The sequence below is a fragment of the Danio aesculapii genome, chromosome 14, assembly GCF_903798145.1.
Source record: "Danio aesculapii chromosome 14, fDanAes4.1, whole genome shotgun sequence".
Lineage (NCBI taxonomy): Eukaryota > Metazoa > Chordata > Actinopteri > Cypriniformes > Danionidae > Danio > Danio aesculapii.
In genome coordinates this window covers 6,072,495-6,093,315 of record NC_079448.1, presented here as the reverse complement: position 1 = coordinate 6,093,315, position 20,821 = coordinate 6,072,495, and the positions used below count along the sequence as shown (strand labels likewise).

Sequence of the window (20,821 nt, the reverse complement as noted above, 5' to 3'; positions counted from 1 at the left end):
GTTGGACAGGTGTACCTAATAAAGTGGCCAGTGAGGATATAAACTGTATATTGAAGGCAGTTTGATTAGCCCTCATTTGAAATTTGTATTTTTTTTTTCAAATATTTCCTAAGTGTTGTTTCCATTGTCACAGTATTTCCAATAATATTTTTTCTTCTGGAGAAAGTCTTATTTGTTTTATTTCGGCTAGAATAAATGCAGTTTTTAATTTTTTTAAAGCATTTTAAGGTCAATATTATTAGCCCCCTTAAGCCATTTTTTTATTGTCTACAGAACAAACCATCATTATACAATGACTTGCCTAATTAATCAGTTAAGCCTTTAAGTTTAAGCACTTTAAGCTGAGTACTAGTATCTTGAAAAGTATCTAGTAAAATATTATCCACTGTCATCATGGCGAAGATAAAAGAAATCAGTTATTCGAAACGATTACGTTTAGAAAAATCCTCTTTCATTTAAACAGAAATTGGGGAAAATATATACTAATAATTCAGCAGGGCTAATAATTCTTCAACTGTACACGATCTAACATCTCTAATAAACAAATAAAGGATCAAGAGAAGCCCATCAGAGACTACAGAGCAAACAGGAGAGTGTAAAATGCTGTTATAGGTCTACACTGTCCCGGGGCAGCAGGGAGATCTGTGCTGACCTTCTCGCCTCTACAGGGGACGAGCAGCTCTCTGTCTCCGTGCTTCCCCTCAGGCCCACAGAAAGGACAAGGAGATGTAGAAGAAGACAAAGAGAGAGCGAGATATCCGTCAGCACATTAGCGCAGCCATCGCCCAAAAAAACGTGATCGTCCTCCATCACAATGTCACAATGGAGCTCTCTGGACTGGTTTATCTCCAGATCTCCCAGCAGCCGCTATAAAGGAGCTCTACCCACCTGCCACATGTTCCCATTTGAGATTAGGCCTTCTTTTCAGATTTCTCTTCCCTTTATTTTTTCCCACATTTTCGTTTTTGCGTTTTTTGCTGACCGACTGTTGCGAACAGTCCTGCTGATATGGAGATTCTTTGTTCAGTTTTTAGAATATGAACTCAGTATTTACACACTCGGAGGGGAAAAAGTAATTTCTCCTTGTGGAGAGCAGTTGCTCTTGGGTACTGGGCTGAAATTAAACCTGTAGACCTTCAACTGCGTGTACATTTGTTTTGGTTTTTCTCATATAGGAATACCATACCAATTTTTATATACCATAGTATTTTGTATTTTTTTAAAATTAAAAACTGCTTTTATTCTAGCCGAAATAAAAAAATAAGTAAAAATTGTAAAAATTTCCTTGCTCTGTTAAACATCATTTAGGAAATATTTTAAAAAAGAAAAAAAGAATTCAATGGGGGGCTAATAATTCTGACTTCAACTCTCCCTTCTGTTCCAGATCGTCATTCCCTAAGCATGCCACCCCCCTCTACAACACCACAAAATGTTTGTTGTTTTTTCAAACTACTTATTCAAAATGTGCTGAAACAACACAATTCTTCTCCTTTTTGAGGACAACCTATTTGTTTTATGTTCAATTCACTTAAATTTGTAAAATCTTTTTTTTAGTTTATACTTAATATCTTTATGTTAAGAGCTGTGCTGGTAAACGTCACTCCTCTGACCTCTAAAGATGCTCTTGCGACAAAAGCTAGAGGCCATTGTCTTTAGCCTCCTTGGTAGAGCAACTGACTCCCATGCGGAAAGTCGCCAGTTCGATCACAGCTGAGAGCGGGTTGGGTGGTGTAGGACCGGTGGGGGTTACACCAATCAAATCAATTGTGTGGAGGCCAGCATTTTTACCAGCAACCCTTATGGCAAAAAAACAGTCTACCAGTCTAAACCAGTTCCTACTGTTATACTTCAAAAAACAAAACAATCACTCTTATCCACATAGTAAAAACCCTGGCAACTATTATACAGTAGGAACTTTTAATAAAACGAAACAATAACTTTTATCCAGGTAGTAAAAACCCTATCAGCCGTTATACTGTAGGAACTTTTAAAAATCAGTTTTCAAAAACAAAACAATCACTCTTATCCAAGCTGTAAAAACCCTGGCAGCTTTTTTACAGTAGGAACCTTTATAAACCAGTCTTCAAAAAACAAAACAGTCACTCTTAGTAAAAACCCTGGCAGCCTTTTTACAGTAGGAACTTTTAAAAATCAGTCTTCAAAAAACAAAACAATCACTCTTAGTAAAAACCCTGGCAGCCGTTATACAGTAGGAACTTTTAAAAATCAGTTTTCAAAAACAAAACAATCACTCTTATCCAAGCTGTAAAAACCCTGGCAGCTTTTTTACAGTAGGAACCTTTATAAACCAGTCTTCAAAAAACAAAACAATCACTCTTAGTAAAAACCCTGGCAGCCTTTTTACAGTAGGAACTTTTAAAAATCAGTCTTCAAAAAAACAAAACAATCACTCTTAGTAAAAACCCTGGCAGCCTTTTTACAGTAGGAACTTTTAAAAATCAGTCTTCAAAAAACAAAACAATCACTCTTAGTAAAAACCCTGGCAGCCTTTTACAGTAGGAACCTTTATAAACCAGTCTTCAAAAAACAAAACAATCACTCTTAGTAAAAACCCTGGCAGCCTTTTTACAGTAGGAACTTTTAAAAATCAGTCTTCAAAAAACAAAACAATCACTCTTAGTAAAAACCCTGGCAGCTGTTATACAGTAGGAACCTTTATAAACCAGTCTTCAAAAACAAAACAATCACTCTTAGTAAAAACCCTGGCAGCCTTTTTACAGTAGGAACTTTTAAAAATCAGTCTTCAAAAAAACAAAACAATCACTCTTAGTAAAAACCCTGGCAGCCTTTTTACAGTAGGAACTTTTAAAAATCAGTCTTCAAAAAACAAAACAATCACTCTTAGTAAAAACCCTGGCAGCCTTTTTACAGTAGGAACCTTTATAAACCAGTCTTCAAAAAACAAAACAGTCACTCTTAGTAAAAACCCTGGCAGCCTTTTTACAGTAGGAACTTTTAAAAATCAGTCTTCAAAAAAACAAAACAATCACTCTTAGTAAAAACCCTGGCAGCCTTTTTACAGTAGAAACCTTTATAAACCAGTCTTCAAAAAACAAAACAATCACTCTTAGTAAAAACCCTGGCAGCCGTTATACAGTAGGAACTTTTAAAAATCAGTTTTCAAAAACAAAACAATCACTCTTATCCAAGCTGTAAAAACCCTGGCAGCTTTTTTACAGTAGGAACCTTTATAAACCAGTCTTCAAAAAACAAAACAATCACTCTTAGTAAAAACCCTGGCAGCCTTTTTACAGTAGGAACTTTTAAAAATCAGTCTTCAAAAAAACAAAACAATCACTCTTAGTAAAAACCCTGGCAGCCTTTTTACAGTAGGAACTTTTAAAAATCAGTCTTCAAAAAACAAAACAATCACTCTTAGTAAAAACCCTGGCAGCCTTTTTACAGTAGGAACCTTTATAAACCAGTCTTCAAAAAACAAAACAATCACTCTTAGTAAAAACCCTGGCAGCTGTTATACAGTAGGAACCTTTATAAACCAGTCTTCAAAAACAAAACAATCACTCTTAGTAAAAACCCTGGCAGCCTTTTTACAGTAGGAACTTTTAAAAATCAGTCTTCAAAAAACAAAACAATCACTCTTAGTAAAAACCCTGGCAGCCTTTTTACAGTAGGAACCTTTATAAACCAGTCTTCAAAAAACAAAACAATCACTCTTAGTAAAAACCCTGGCAGCTGTTATACAGTAGGAACCTTTATAAACCAGTCTTCAAAAACAAAACAATCACTCTTAGTAAAAACCCTGGCAGCCTTTTTACAGTAGGAACTTTTAAAAATCAGTCTTCAAAAAACAAAACAATCACTCTTAGTAAAAACCCTGGCAGCTGTTATACAGTAGGAACCTTTATAAACCAGTCTTCAAAAAACAAAACAATCACTCTTAGTAAAAACCCTGGCAGCTGTTATACAGTAGGAACCTTTATAAACCAGTCTTCAAAAAACAAAACAATCACTCTTATCCACATAGTAAAATCCCTGGCAACCATTATACAGTAAAAACTTTTAATAAAACGACACAATAACTTTTATCCAGGTAGTAAAAACCCTGTCAGCCGTTATACAGTAGGAACTTTTAAAAATCAGTTTTCAAAAAACAAAACAATCACTCTTATCCACGCTGTAAAAACCCTGGCAGCTTTTTTACAGTAGGAACCTTTATAAACCAGTCTTCAAAAAACAAAACAATCACTCTTAGTAAAAACCCTGGCAGCCTTTTTACAGTAGGAATCTTTATAAACCAGTCTTCAAAAAACAAAACAATCACTCTTATCCAAGCAGTAAAAACCCTGGCAGCCGTTATACAGAAGGAACCTTTATAAACCAGTCTTCAAAAAACAAAACAATCCCTCTTAGTAAAAGCCCTGGCAGCCTTTATACAGTAGGAACTTTTTAAAAAGTCTTCAAAAAACAATCACTTTTATCCAGGTAGTAAAAACCCTGGCAACCATTAAACAGTAGGAACTTTTAAAAATTAGTCTTTAAAAAACAAAACAATCACTCTTATCGACGCAGTAAAAACCCTGGCAACATGTTTACAGTAGGAATCTTTATAAAACAGTCTTCAAAAAACAAAACAATCACTCTTAGTAAAAACCCTGGCAACCGTTATACGACAAGGACTTTTAAAAACCAGTCAAAACAATCACTTTTATGCATGTGGTAAAAACCCTGGGAATATTTATACAGTAGGAACTGTAAAACTTTTACGTCCAAAACACATACAAAACTTATTAAGAGAATAAAGACAACTTATTTTATAAAATGCGCTGGGCTCGCAGGCTGTTTTTCCAGCCCTTAAAATAGCAAAAGTGGTTTCGAACACAGCTATGAGATGCACTTTAACCTATGCGCTTATTTTTAAGTCGTTTGTTGAACACCATGGGTTGCTAAAGACTAGATATGGTAAAACTTAGGAACTTTTAAAAAATCAATGATCAAAAACAAAACAATCACTCATATCCATGTAGTAAAAACCCTGGCAACATTATACAGTATGAATTGTTTACATCAGTCTTCAAAAACAAAACAATCACTCATATCCATGTAGTAAAAACCCTGGCAACCTTTTTGCAGTAGGAACTTTTAAAAACCAGTCCTTAAAAAAATAAAAACACAGATTGCAATTATACCCATGTTAACTCCTATGTATCAGTCTCCCGCTAGGTTTTGTTCACTTTCCCTAAAATAAAAAAAAGAGCTCTGCCATGCCCAGCGTGATTTTGGATCAAACCTCTCCTCGTCTCTCTGTCCCTTCTCTCTTTTCTCTTTCTATTTTCATGGGGTTATTGGTGGGTGTTTGGAAGCCCTTCCTCTGCTCTATTTCCCAGTGTGTGTGGGGGTTCAGAAACAGAAATATGGAGAAAGAGACCGCGTGGAGGAGAGTTTATAAAAAAGACAGAGAAAATTAAGGAAGATGATGAGGGTGAAGATCTCAAAGGAGGACAGGAGCGCGGGGAACGTGCTGACGGACTCCCGAATGCGCAGTCAGTCTCTTGTTCTCGCCGTTTGATGTATGGATGTCTCCTCCATAAATGAAATCCGTCTGATTCTGAGCAGGAGTACAATCTCGGCGGATCTGATTTCTGTGTCAGGATGATTGTTCTGCTTGGCTCGGATTTGAGATTGGCACGCACAGTGGTGGAAGTGGGCAGCAACGAGGAAAGATCAGTGTCTTAGCAGCGACCGTTCGACCCTGAGCTTGAGGACTAATACGCATAGATCTATGCGTAGGCAAACCCAGAGGAAGATTTAATGCTCATAGATTGCTCTTTCATAGCTCAGGAGACACAGCGCTGTTCTTAGATATGTTTAATTGAAGTATTAACTTCTTTTTATTTCCTTGGGTGAAGCATAAATGGGAGGAATTAGCCAGCTGTTGACGAAGAAGTTTGGATTGATTAGAAATGTTGGAGTTTGTTCTTCTCACTGGTCGTTTTTTGAGATCACGCATGAAGGCTTGTTTTTAACGGTCTAGGAGCAAAGTCTAAAGTGCATAGTGCAAAAGCGTTAAGGGCCTGTCCGAATCCGCTTTGTGAAGGTTATTTATAAACTGATTTCGAGAGGATCACATGCTTATGATTGCTTGAGGCTGGTCCCCCATTATCCAATTTATGATTTACCAATCAGACGATTCCTAAGCCACTATAAATACCCTAAGTTCCATATCACAGCCATTTTCGTTTTGAAGAATCCCCTCTTCCACTCCTACTCCTCCTTTCCTAGATGGGTGACACAGTGGCCCAGTGGTTAGCACTGTTGCCTCACAGCAAGAGCGTCACTGGTTCTAGTCCTTACCAAGCCAGCCGATGTTTCTGTGCAGAATTTACACATTTTCCCCATGCTTACGTGGGTTTCCCCCGGGTTACCTGGTTTCCTTCCAACGTCCAAAAACATGCAACTTAAGTTACTGGACTAATCCAAATCGACACCGTAGACATGCTACTAGTAAGTAGTTATCTCTTAAGAGCAATCACTATCTGTTCATTAGCTACTACAGCAGGGGAGTTTTCAAGATCTACCTGAGCTCAAACTCCCCTCCCCGGGCTCGAGGATCTTTTGAGCTCAGGGCTCTCTCCCGGGACAGCATGCCAAACAAGCTTTATAATCAATCATCAACTAAAGGCTGATTTATACTTCTGCGTCAAGCGCACGCGTATGCTATGTCGCAGCCTACGCGTGGACGCATAGTCCTCGCCGTGGCTGTCGGCGTCGCTGATGTGCAACTCTCGTCAGTGCTTTCAAGCCGACCAATCACAGAACTTGCACTATGCTTTGTTGCGACGTGTAGCGCAAGCTCTGTGATTGGTCGGCTTGGAAGCACTGACGAGTGTGGGCGGGACCGAGAGCCGCTCGAGTCTGTTGGAGCGACTGTTTACAAGTGTCGAGTCCCATAAAGGAGCTCTGGATGAAAAGTTTTGTTTTGTGTTTACCTTATGGTTTAAGTTGTTGCACATCCGCTGGTTCCTGCCTGAGCGAGTGAGCGAGTTTGAACCATTTGTACATTAAGGAAGCGTTCAGAAAAAACAAAACACCAGCGAAGAAACTTGACACAGAGGAACATAAACGCCTCACTGCCAACTAGGATTTCGGAAGTGTTATTGCAGAGCAACAGAAACAGCGCGCAGAGGTATGAATGCACAGCTACGCGCGTTGCACGCCGATCACTTGACACAGAAGTATAAACCAAGCTTAAGTGTGAAATCTTGAACGCTATTTCAAGAACAAAAAAATACAGTTTGCGCCATGGCGCATGGTCTTTTTTTTAACTTGTGCTTTTGTTGGGATTTTTAACTACCACAGAAAGTCTCTTCCTCACTGAGCAGTATAGAGCTCCCAACAATATACTGGGGCATTAGGACTCACACAGAACACAGCTTGCTGGTCTCACTAACACCACTTCCAGCAGCAACCTAGCTTTCCCATGTGATCTCCCATCCAGGTTCTGACCGCGCACAGCCCTGCTTAGCTTCATGTGAGAGTTGCAAGTAGCTAGCTGCCAGCTAACAATGACAACGTTCACATGGACATCAGTAATCCAATTATTTGTCTTAATCTAATTAAGACAATAATATGATTAAGGCGTTTACGTGAGTTGCTTTTTGAATGTTCCTTTCATGATCCCGTTTTACATGTTATAACACATAATTCGATTAACGTCATTGCGTCACCAGGATATCCGCATTTCCTCTGGCGTTTCATGTAATTTCAGGTATTTCATTTTTAATTTGTCGACTTTAACTTAAGTTTGGCACTTTCACTTTCATTGGGGAACATTTCATGCATGCCTGCCATGACAACGAGAAATTGGATGCAACTATGAACTGCTGAAAGATTGTTGGTTTAATGGAATTTCATACCGCACGCTGAATAAAAGAAAAAAGCCTCCGCATTTTACGATGCATGTGTCTGTGGTCCGCACTGACTCGGTAGGTGCAGAGTGTCAAACAGCCGTGTGGACTATCCTGTCGCAAAAAAGTCCTACATGACGGTAATAGTTCGATTAAGGTGTTTACATGTCTGTACTGCACTTCAATAAAGCTGCAGTCACACTGGGATTTTCCTCCCATAGACTTCCATTCATACGCAAGCAAATGCGTCAGACTGGAAACGCAGGGTCATGCATTAAGTTTCGCAGTTTGCTGCGGTGCACAGTTCCAGCTTGGTGAACTCTGACCTGCGAAATCGCATTACTTGACTGCGTGAGACCAATCGAGGATCAAAACAGGACCTCTCTGGACAGAAATTTAAAACATGGAGCAATCGCTCGCTTTTTTAAATGTCTAATAATCTTGTTTAATCCCGCCCCTTTTCACAGCGACAGAATTTCGCACACACAAACTCTGGTGTGACCGCAGCTTTATGCGACTAAAATCGGCATACTCCACATGTCTTCCATTTCTCTTTAGTTCGATTTTAATCAGATTAAATTAATCTGAAATTGCTGTTTACATGGTAGACTCTTAATCAGAGTATTGTCTTAATCGCATTAAAATCAGATTATTTGTGTCCATGTAAACGTACTCAATGTATCCATCCTACAGCGTCTTGTGTTTTGATATTTAATATGGGAACATAATAAGTTTGAGCTAGACAGAAAAAAGCAATCTAGCAATTTGAACAGTTTGTTTTCTGGTAATTGTTTTTTTAACTTGCTTAATTGCTTTATTTTAAGCTTGTAGGTTTGCTATAATTACTTGTCATATTACAAAAGGATCTTCAGCTTTAGTGGGTTTAATAAATTACCCTGTTGCAAATGATTAAACCTTTATTTGGGTTGCAATATTCAGCTCAGACAAACACTTCTGATCCATGTGTGGTTTTATTAGAAACATTCAAATGCTTGCTGGCTTAATAGTGTTAAACGCTGGTTTGGCAATCATCACAAACAGACTTCAAGATTAAAAGTTAATTTGCTTACCTGCAGATCTTTCAGCAATAGATAGGCCATTGTGGAAAAACTGGCGTTGTGTTGAGAATAATTCACGAAACAATCTGTTGTGAAATGGAAAGGACTTTCATTTGCTTTCATATAGCCACAGCTATATCACCCTGCAGCCATAGACTGGGTACTCACTGAAGCTAGGCAGGGCTGAGCCTGGTCAGTACCTGGATGGGAGACCACATGGGAAAGCTAGGTTGCTGCTGGAAGTGGTGTTAGTGAGGTCAGCAGGGAACGCTGAACTTGCAATCTGTGTAAGTCCTAATGCCCCAGTAAAGTGAAGGGGACACTATGCTGTCAGTGAGCATCGTCTTTCTTTCGGATGAGACATTAAACCGATGTCCTGACTCTCTGTGGTCATTAAAAATCCCATGGAATAAAAGAGTCGGAGAGTAAAATTCCTTCCATCAGCTCTTACCCATCATGGCCACTCAATCATCCCTATCCACTGAATTGGCTCTATCACTGTCTCTCCACTCCACCAATAACAGGTGTGTGGTGAGCACACTGACGCCATTGTCCTGTGGCTGCCATCGCATCATCCAAGTGGATGCTGCACACTGGTGGTGGTGTGGAGAGACCCCTCTCGTGATTGTGAAGCACTTTGGGTGTATGGCCATATACGATGAATGTGCTAAATAAACACACATTACATTTGCTCTGGATAATTATTACAAATAAGCTGACAATACTTATGTTTTGGTGATGTTTGTTAACCGAATACCAACATCGTTCTCTATAATGTGCAAAACAAATAACTGTTTTTTAAAAATGCAGTTTCAAGAGTTGACACTTAGATAATGCTTGACTATTATAGCAGGTTTGGCAGGCTGTCCCGGGAGAGAACCCTGAGCTCGGAGATAGAGGAGCCCAAGGCTCCTGCCTGGTCGAAAAAGCATTAGGAGGGATGCGAGATCAGGTAGTTCTCGAAATCTTCCCAAGAATAGACCGCTAACTGCGCCAGTTTGTATGTTGTACGTCCTTGTGACTTTAACTTAAACTGGAGTCGCGGGGAAAACCCACGCGAACACGGTGAGAACGTGCAAACTCCGCACAGAGAGTGTCGGCTGGCTCAGTTAGTGTTTGAACCAACGACCACCTTGCTGAGCCACTGTGTCGCTCAAACTTAGAATTGAGGAGAAGGGATGGTTAGGGGGGTGGGGGGGTTGGGGTGAAACAAAGATGAAAAGTGAAGTTTAGGTTGGATATTTACATTAAATTTGGAATGATCCGATTGGCTAGTTAGTGATTAGTAAGTAAGTAAAGGTTTATTTATATAGCACCTTTCCCAGACATTGAGTCACAAAGTGCTTTACAATAAGAGAAAACAAGTAAAAGAACATGACAATAAAAGAAAACATGTTAAAACAAATTAAAACTAATTAAAATCCAAATACAGAAACACTAATACTATTAATTAAAAGCTTGACAAAAAAGGTGCGTCTTTAAATGCTTTTTAAAAAGTTCAACTGATCCCAGATTTCTCAGTGCTATCGGGAGAGATTTCCAGAGCCGTGGGGCCACCACACAGAAGGCACGGTCACCTTTAGTCTTAAGACGAGTTCTGGGAATGGCTAAAAAGTCTTTGCCAGAAGACCTCAGGGACCGGCTGCATGAGTGACTGCGTAAAAGATCTTGAATATACAGGGGTGCTTGACCATGCAGATCTCTATATGTAATGACCAGAATCTTAAAGTTTACTCCAAAACTGATAGGAAGCCAGTGAAGTGAGTGACCTCCTACTGGTGTTGGTTAAAAGCCTTGCCGCTGAATTCTACACAACTTGTAATCGCTCCATGGTGGGTTTGTTCAGACAAGTGAACAGAACATTACAATAATCCAATCTAGAAGAGATGAAGGCATGAACAAGCATCTCCATCTCTTCCTTTGGCTCAATATTTCTTATTTTTGCAATGTTCCTCAGGTGAAACAAGCATGTAGGAAAAATAGATTTAACATGGCTATTAAAACACAGAGCTTGATCAAAAATGACACCAAGATTTCTAATATCACTGCAATTTGAAGATGCTAAGCCACCCAAAATTTGCCTGATCATTGGGGTGATGCTGTCTGGAGCAAAAATGAACATTTCTGTGATAGGGATCAGCTGTAGTCAATCCTATCAAGTGCTCCTCTCGATATTAGTTTGTGAAACTTCACTTATTGTTTCATTAGCTTTTAGTTTTGGGAAATAATTTTGAGATCTGATGTGGTGTTCACACCTGAAATGCCTTGCACAAGTAATTTAAGCTATGGTCACATTGGGCTTTGTCTGTGCGAAATTCTGTCGTACGATGCTGCGAAAAGGGGCGGGATTAAACAAGATTATTAGACATTAAAAAAGCGAGCGATTGGTCAATGTTTTCAATTTCTGTCCAGAGAAGTCCTGTTTTGATCCTCAACTGGTGCGATTTCGCAGGTCAGAGTTCACCAAGCTTGAACTTTGCACCGCAGCGAACTGCGAAACTTAACGCATGACCCTGCGTTTCCGGTCTGACGCATTTGCGTGCGTATGAATGGAAGTCTATGGGAGGAAAAGCCCAGTGTGACCGCAGCTTTCTGGTACTGACACATAATTAGACACATTTTGAGTTTACTTGCTTCATTAGCACATTAAATTCACTTCACAACAGCTGAAGGGTAAATCTGAAAATGCACCTCGTGCATATATTTTTTTTTTTAAATAAAAGATTTGACTCAGAGTCGTTTAAATGATTCGTCGTTCGTCCAGATGTTTTGGCTGTTCATATCAACATCAACACAAAACTACAGTATACCAGGTATGAACTGCCGGATCTGGTAAAAAGTGAACACGCCTTTCCCTTCAGACACTAGTGGAGTGCGAGGGATCATGGGATTAATCATGATGCGAAGATTACAATCACTGAGAGATGGCCAGAGATGCGCCTGCGGTGAATAAGGTGTTAAAGTTCATTTTCAAAACAACACCACAGTATAGCCAAACTTGTGCTGTGTTTGTTCTTGTCATTTTCTGATGATTGATACAATTAGATACAACCCTGCAGAGCGGGATTTGTTGGCTGTTTGTTATTAAAGGAAGGATCAGCAAAGATTACTATTGTTTGGGAGACCAGTTTCTTCTTCCTCCAGATCCTGTAAGTGTTTCTCCTTCCTACACAACGTGAAGTGTGATTAAAATGGTTGCCTCCTCATTTTCTGTAGTTTGAAAAATATGTATTTAATTGTTTATTGTAACTTGTAATCACTCAGCACGGCTTGTAATCACGTATCTGTTATAGATCAGTGCTTGCAATGCATCTCTCAAGTTAAATCTGTATGGGCTATTTTACATTTTTGCATCCAAAACCACATTGAAAACGCGAATACTTCTTCCTTTACCGATTTAAATGCGTTTTGTGATTGCAATCTCTTGCTGTTTGTTGCTATGGCCACCATAAGCTGTTCATACACACGTGTGGCCAATTTTCAAAATAGTTCAACTTTTGCCACTGTGTGGATTAATGCTGAATGTGTGTCGCTGTTATTACTTGGGGTTAGGGCTCACACATATACTCTGTGCTCTGACTACATAACCACGCTGGGTGTTTCTCTCCACTGAACCCAGTTGACCAATCACAACAGACTGGGTCATCGGACCAATCAGCGCAGATTAGCCTCACGCAAAGGAGGGGTTTGGGAACAAATGAATCGCTGAACAAATCATATGGGAGACAATGGGATAATTGGGTAAAAATAAATATATATAAGAAAATGAAAGAGCATGCATGCATACATATTAGCCTGTTGTTGGAGACCCCTAAAACCAAAATATGACCTTTTATCATGCATAATAGGTGTTCTTTGAACAAAAGAAATGCTAAAGCAATTGCATATGAGATATGCTTGTGACACAGCACAAAACAGCAGAGCTTTTATTATTCCACAGTCCACCGCTTCGGTTTCTTCAACTCGCTGGGACGAATTTAGGGATTTTGGGCCCCGAAGCAATTCCAACCAAGGGGCACCAAAAGTTCTAAACTGCACCATTTGTACTTGTAATTGCAATCTTTTTATTATTATTATTATGCAGTTTTTCCTTATTCAATCTTGTTTTCCACATTTTATCTTTATGCAAAATAATAACAGAAAGCATCTTGTAAAACTTTTGAAACGATTTGTTTTCTCAAGTTGAATTCACAACTGAACATAATAAATGAACTATTTCGTTTTTAAAACTAAATCTTTACTGATTTGACTGCTAGACTGGTCCATAAATTGAAGGTGGGGGACACACTTGCGCAGAAATTTAAAACATTTACGTTCAAATTAAAAAAATTTAGACCCTCACCATACAAAATATGATAGAACACAATGTTATATCAAATCAAATCACTTTTATTGTCACATCAGCAGCAGCACGTGTGCTGTGTTGAGTGAAAAGTTTAGGTCCTGGCTCTAGACCAGGGGTCACTAATCTCGGTCCTGGAGGGCCGGTGTCCCTCCAGGGTTTAGCTCCAACTTGCCTCAACACACCTGCCTGGGTGTTTCAAGTATACCTAGTAAGACGTTGATTAGCTTGTTCAGGTGCGTTTGATTAGAGTTGGAGCTAAAATCTGCAGGACACCAGCCCTTCAGGAACAAGTTTGGTGACCCCTGCTCTAGACAGTGCAAAATACAGATAGTGCAAATACAATGACAGTGCAAATACAACAACAGTGCAAATTACAGACAGTGCAAATACAATTTATAGTATAATTTATTTATAATTTATAGCATCATTTATACTTCTAGATATTTATTTGGGGGCTCTCAGATTTTCTGGGACCCTAAGCAGCTGCTTACCTTGGTTATTGGTTAAATCTGTCCCCTGTGATCACATGGAGAAGCAGCGCTATTTTGTCATACTAAATGTATTTAAGGCTCTGTTATAATGCTGCTCTGTGCAGTCTATTAAAATACACAACATATTAAAGTCTTATTGGTGTTTCCTTGTTTTTTATAAAACCAAACTGTAAATCAAGCATGTGTGCTGTCAGTAGCATGAACACACAGGCCACGGTCCATCTTACTAGTTATAATAGCTTATTTTCTCAGGATTTGAACATTCTTTTCAACATTTGGGATAATGCAAGTGCATAAGTCAGCAAACTATATAACACTGTTCTAGTGTTAAATCTAACATACTGTGCCTTTAATAGACCTGAACTAATGTGAGCTAACAATGTTGTATTTTTAACTACTGTCAAAACAGATGCCATAAAGAAAGCTAACATAAACTAATGGGACTTTATTTTGAGGTGTTACCAAAAACCAATAAGCATCAAGTGTCACTAGAACATCAATCTCAGCAACGTTTCAAACTGTGCTCAGATTTGCAAAAGGTGCCAAAATCTGCGCTCATAAATCTCAATGTGAACATCTTTTTTCCCACTGTGATGTGCCGTTCTCCAGCAGTGTGCCAACAATTGGCTCATTTGTTTCCATTTTACCTGAGGCCCTTTTTTCTCAGGAGAAAAAATGTGAGCGTCAGGAGGCTGCAGCAGGACGTCTCCATTTACCCTCTGTTTAATCTCATTTCTGTCTCTTTCATTTCCACCGGGATACATATAGTGCCACAGATACGGTGTGATTGTTAGCTTAAAGCTCATACATATACACACACACACACACACATTCCTTTTGTGGTGTAGGTCTTGTTATGACGCTCTATCTTGTTTATCAGATGCCTACCCAAAGACTGAGATGATCTACACGTGGACTAAAGGCCCGCAGCACTCGGTGGAGGTCCCGCCTGAATCCTCCAGTCTGGTCCAGTATGATCTGATTGGACAGACTGTGTCCAGCGAGACTGTCAAATCCATCACAGGTACACACAACAATATACACTAGTTTTTTAAAATGTTTGTTTTAGTTTACGTAGCTTCTTCTGCTCACCATAGCTGTAGTTATTAATCTGAAGTACACTCAAAAACATACTCAGGCCTACCAAATAAGATTCATGTATTCTGATTGCTAATAAAAATTCCATCAGTCCGGATAACATACTTTTAACATAATTGAACTAATAAACTTTATTCGCTCGTCAAATTCACTTCACAATAGATGCAAATTTGCATCATGGTTAGGGCTTCTGTCTGCCCGGTGACTCTAGCTTCGTCACTAAATGGCTAACATGGATTTTATTGAGAGAGTAGCTGTGCTTTATGTGCTTTAGGAAGGCTGAAAAACTGTATATTCGTTCGAGTCCACTAGACCATTTCAGAGGTGCATCCAGCTCTGTGAGCTCATCAACTCCTTCAGAAACTGGTTTTCAGCTGTGCTTCCAACTGAGCCGAACCCAGTTTGATGAGCTGTTGTCCCGTGTCAGGAGGATTTCCCCTCGGGACACCAATAACAGGCGCTACATCATAATCACACCCCTACAAGAGCAAGCTTTTGATTGGTTAATGCGGTGCGAAAAGTTCAGATTTTCCTACACTGCGCAAATTGTGCTGCAGGATGTCTATTCGCGTTTTTACATTAAATTAACATGTAAATGACTGACGCTTGACACTCCATCTGCATCTGTTGTGAACGCACCATGAGGAATCTGACAACATACACTTTACAAAACTGACAAATTAAATAAAATTGAAAGGTTGCAAAGAGTAATGGTAAACTAATCATAATTCATGATTGTACAGTACAAACATGGACAATAAAAACATTACATTATTATTTTTTATCCTATTTAAATACGTTTTTAGTAGCCATTACTCGTCTTCAGTATCAGAAGATTTTTTAGTTAGGTATTATTTAATTTATTAGATTTTTTTCTTACTGAGCACAAACTTCTAAACGGATAAATACGTATAGTGATGTTTCTCAAACACTGCGATGAGGATTTTGGTCAGAACTGTAAACTTTACCAGTGATTTCTGGCTAATTCAGTGCAAATGACGTTTTTTTGTAATTTATTTTTATCTGTTATTTTTGGGGTTTGGTAATCTGAAGTACACTTTTAAAAAATACTCAGGCATACCAAATAAGATTTATGTATTCTGATTGCTAATAAAAATTCCATCAGTCCGGATAACATACTTTTAACATAATTGACTAATAATCTTCATTCGCGCGTCAAATTCACTTCACAATAGATGCAAATTTGCATCATGGTTAGGGCTTCTGTCTGCCCGGTGACTCTAGCTTCGTCACTAAATGGCTAACATGGATTTTATTGAGAGAGTAGCTGTGCTTTATGTGCTTTAGGAAGGCTGAAAAACTGTATATTCGTTCGGCGCCATGTCTGAGTCAACCAGACCATTTCAGAGGCGAACCTAGCTCTGTGAGTTCATAAACTCCTTCAGAAACTGGTATTCAGCTGTGCTTCCGACTGAACCGAACCCAGTTTAATGAGCTGTTGTCCTGTGTCAGGAGGATTTCCCCTCGGGAAACCAACAACAGGCGCTACATCATAATCACACCCCTACAAGAGCAAGCTTCTGATTGGTTCACGCAATGCGAAAAGTTCAGATTTTCCTACACTGCGCAAATCGTGTTGCAGGATGTCTAGTCGCGTCTTTACATTGAATTAACACGTAAATCACTGATGCTTGACGCTTCATCCGCGTCTGCTGTGAACGCACCATGAGGAATCTGACAACATACACTTTACAAATTAAATAAAATCGAAAGGTTACAAAGAGTTAATGGTAAACTAATCATGATTCATGATTGTACAGTACAAACATGGACAATAAAAACATTACATCGTGAAATATTGGTAAAAATTATTATTTTTATCCTATTTAAATACATTTTAGTAGCCATTACTCGTCTTCAGTATCAGAAGATTTTTTAGTTAGGTATTATTTAATTTATAAAAATTTTTTCTTACTGAGCACAAACTTCTAAACGGATAAATACGTATAGTGATGTTTCTCAAACACTTCGATGAGGATTTTGGTCCGAACTGTAAACTTTACCAATGATTTAGTTTAGTTTAGTTACTTTTATATAGCACATTTTTTACAACACAACGTTGCCCAAAGTGGTGAACACAATCAATACTAAATTAAAATAAAACCTACATCACATACATAACAATTAAAACATAAGGCAAATCCCTCAACAATTAAAAAGGCTCAAATGCTAAAGAACAAAGATGGAGTTTCAAACGCTTTTAAAAAGCAGATAGAGTTGGAGCATGTCTGATGTGGGGTGGAAGCCCGTTACAGAGATTTGGTGCGATAACAGCAAAAGCCCGATCCCCACTTCGCTTACACCAGGACCTTGGTACAGAAAGAATAAACTGATCAGAGATCTTAGTGCCCTACCAGGATTATATACATGTAGGAGGTCTGATAAGTAAGGTGGTGCCAGATCATTTAAGGATTTAATAACAAAAATGTATAGTTTAAAATCAATCTGTGACCTAACAAGCAGCCAGCCCAGAGAGGAAAGAACTGGGGATATGTGCTCATACTTTCGAGTCCCTGTCAGAAGTCTCGCAGCTGCATTTTGTACTAATTGCAATCTTTTTAGGGCTTTTTGCCTAATACCCACATATAGAGAATTGCAATAGTCAAGTCTTCCCAAAATAAAAGCATGGATCACCTTCTCAAGGTCATTAAAAGAGAGGAATGACTTCACTTTTGCCACAAGTCGTAGATGGTAAAAACTGGATTTAACAACTGATTGAACTGGCTAATTCAGTGCAAATCACGCACATCTATAATTTTTTGGGGTTTGGTAATCTTTAAAGTAACAATTTGATATTGATGAAATTTGCAGCATTAAGCAGAAAATTATCATATAGTTGCATTCTGTGTATTTTTTTCTTCAATTTATTTGCAAATTGGAGTAGCGATTGGTCAGGGTGAAGATTTTCAGAATCCCTGGGTACAGTATTGTCGTCTGGACACTAAAATCATAGTTTGTCGCCTCATGGCATCAGCGTGTGCACTATTTTCTCCTTTCTGATTGGCTAACAAGTCTGTGTTCACAATAAACGCGCAAGATGCATATTAAATTCTACATGTTCACGGCAAACGCATCAAGTATTCTGTATCGTTCACACTGCGGGACAGTAATCCCCCTCTGTTCTCACTTTTGCATTGACTTGTATGCAATTCACGTGCAAAAATACTTAATTTCTTGATTGGTGTGAACCTAACATAAAAGTGTCATTATCCCCCCCTGTTGGTTCGGCATGCACTTAACATGCTGTGCGTTTTCATGTGGACAGAGATAATTTTTTTTAAACGAAAGTAGGTAAAACTATTTAATAATATAATAATAATAAAAATAAAGTTCTTACATTTATATAGCACTTTTCTGGACACTCAAAGCACTTTACACATTTTGGGGGGAATCTCCTCATCCACCACCAGTGTGCAGAATCCACCTAGCTGATGCGACAGCCATATTGCACCAGACTGCACACCACACACCACTTGATTGGTGGAGATGAGTGATGAAGCCAATTATGATATGGAGATGGTTAGGGGGGCTATGAAGGACAGAGTGCAAAAGTGGCCAGGATGCCAAGGTGAAAACCCTACTGTTTTTAACAACCACAGAGAGTCAGGGCCTCAGTTTAACGTCTCATCTGAGTATAGAGTCCCCAACAATATACATTAGGACCCACACAGACCGCAGGTTGAGCACCCCCTGCTGGTCTCACTAACACCACTTCCAGCAGCAACCTAGCTTTCCCATGTGGTCTCCCATCCAGGTACTAACCAGACTCGGCCCTGCTTAGCTTCAGTGGGCAACCATGTAAGAGTTGCGCACAGCTAGCTCCCAGTCTATAAAAATACCTGTGTACTTATGGACAGGGCTTTAGCTTGGGCACCCCTGTTCAATACAGTCAACAAAATAGTGTTTACCTATGATTTATCTGAAACAACACAGCACTTCATTGACACTTTTCAACTCAAGCTGCCATTTCCTCTAGTAAATGCAAATCTAGTTTAGATTTCTCTTGCCCACTCTGTTTATTTAATGGAAATACAATACTGTTTTTACAATGGAACTTTCAATGGAAATACAGTAACACTGTTACGCTGTTGACAGATTACCCAGTGCATAACAAATACCACACATTTATTTCCAGTTGAACAAAAGCTCTCAAAGCTGACCTGCACTTTAGGCCACGTTACACATAAGTCCATTTTATCAGCAAGCACATGTTCGGAAAGTCCTGATCCGTGTCACCTGATCGCTGGATATACGGAATATCTAATAGTGACGTAAGCTAGATTAAAAAGAAAAACTACTTGACTCATGATACGTGGCCTATAAAGTCAGCTTAAATGCAAAGGTCAGCACGAAGCTCTTTCACATCCGCTTGTTTTTTGAGAGAAACTCTGCACAGAAAACAGGGGGAAAAAACAATGCTGTTTGTTTATTTATGTATTATGCCTTTTTGATCAAAATTACATAAGAGATCTGGAACATGGAGTGAGTGTTTTGATTACTAGAGCGCAGTTTCCCAATACGGCTGCGAGCCTCATTCTGTTAAGATAAGATGAATCTGCCAGCGCAGCTTAACAGCCAGAAAACTTTGCCGTTCAGCCAAAATAAGTCTGCTGTGGTGACAGACTGTCATCCTGACCTTGTTCCTTTGTCCGCTTTCAGGCTAATAAGGCACTTCCCGTTCCCGTTGCTTCTCTTTTAGGTGAATATGTGGTATTGATGGTCTACTTCGTCATAAAGAACTCCATATAATACATTTTTGCACAGGCCTATCAATCGTTACTGCTGCAAACTGATGATAAACAGTTAAAATGACACATTTTACCTCTTCTCAACAGGGAAAACCCTCAACAATCAAGAATGCATGATTATATGGTGTCAATGCTTGGCAATCAAAAACGTCATTAGAATGGAAGTCAATAAGACAAAAAAAGCCATGAACATAAGGAAAGGGTAGTCCATTTGAACAGTACACAAGGGTTTTTGTCCGCTTTTAGGCTAATAAGGCATATCCTGTTCCTATTCCTTCTCTTTCAGGTGAATATGTGGTAGTGACAGTCTACTTTCACTACATAGAAATCAATTATAAAACTTTTTGCACAGGTCTATCTAATGGGTTAATCCTGCCAACTGATGATCAACAGTTAAAATGGCACATTTGATCTCTTCCCAACAAGAAAAACCAGCAGCAATCAAGAATGCATGGTGTCAAGGGGCTTTGCAATCAAAAACATCATTCAAATGGAAGTCAATGGGGCAAAAACAGCCCTGAACATAATGAAAGGGTTGTCAATTTGAGCAGCACACAAGGTTTTTTTCTGCTTTCAGGCTAAGGCATATCCTGTTCCCATTCCTTCTCTTTCAGGTGAATATGTGGGAATGACGATCTACTTCCACTCCATAGAACTCCATTATAAAACTTTTTACACAGGCCTATCTAACGGGTTAAAACGGTCAACTTATGATCAACAATAAAAATGACACATTTTACCTCTTCTCAACAGGGAAAACTCTCAACAATCAAGAATGCATGATTATATAGTGTCAATAGTTAGCAATCAAAAATGTCATTATAATGGAAGTCAATGGGGCAAAAACAGCCCCCAACATAACGAAAAGGTAGTCCATTTGAACAGTACACAAGTGTTTTTTTATCCACTTTCAGGCTAATTAGGCACTTTCCGTTCCTGTTCCTTCTCTTTCAGATGAATATGTGGGAATGACGGTCTACATCCACTCCATAGAACTTTATATAAAGTGTTTTTACACAAGTCTATGTAAAGGGTTAATGCTGCAAACTGATGATCAACAGTAAAAATGCCACATTTTACCTCTTCTCAACAGGGAAAACCCTCAACAATCAAGAATGCATGATTATATGGTGTCAAGCCAACTTAAACAGTAAACAAAGTTTTTGTCTGCTTT

At 38.9% G+C, this 20,821-nt stretch overlaps 1 protein-coding gene across 1 annotated transcript in view; it reads left to right on the top strand.

The window, feature by feature from the left end:
- The window catches only part of gabra4 (gamma-aminobutyric acid type A receptor subunit alpha4), a 93,462-nt gene that overhangs the window by 24,044 nt on the left and 48,597 nt on the right, over positions 1 to 20,821 (top strand). Inside the window, exon 6 of the mRNA XM_056472442.1 lies at positions 14,661 to 14,804. Coding sequence (XP_056328417.1) covers positions 14,661 to 14,804 — 144 coding nt within the window. The remainder of the gene's footprint in view (positions 1 to 14,660; positions 14,805 to 20,821) is intronic.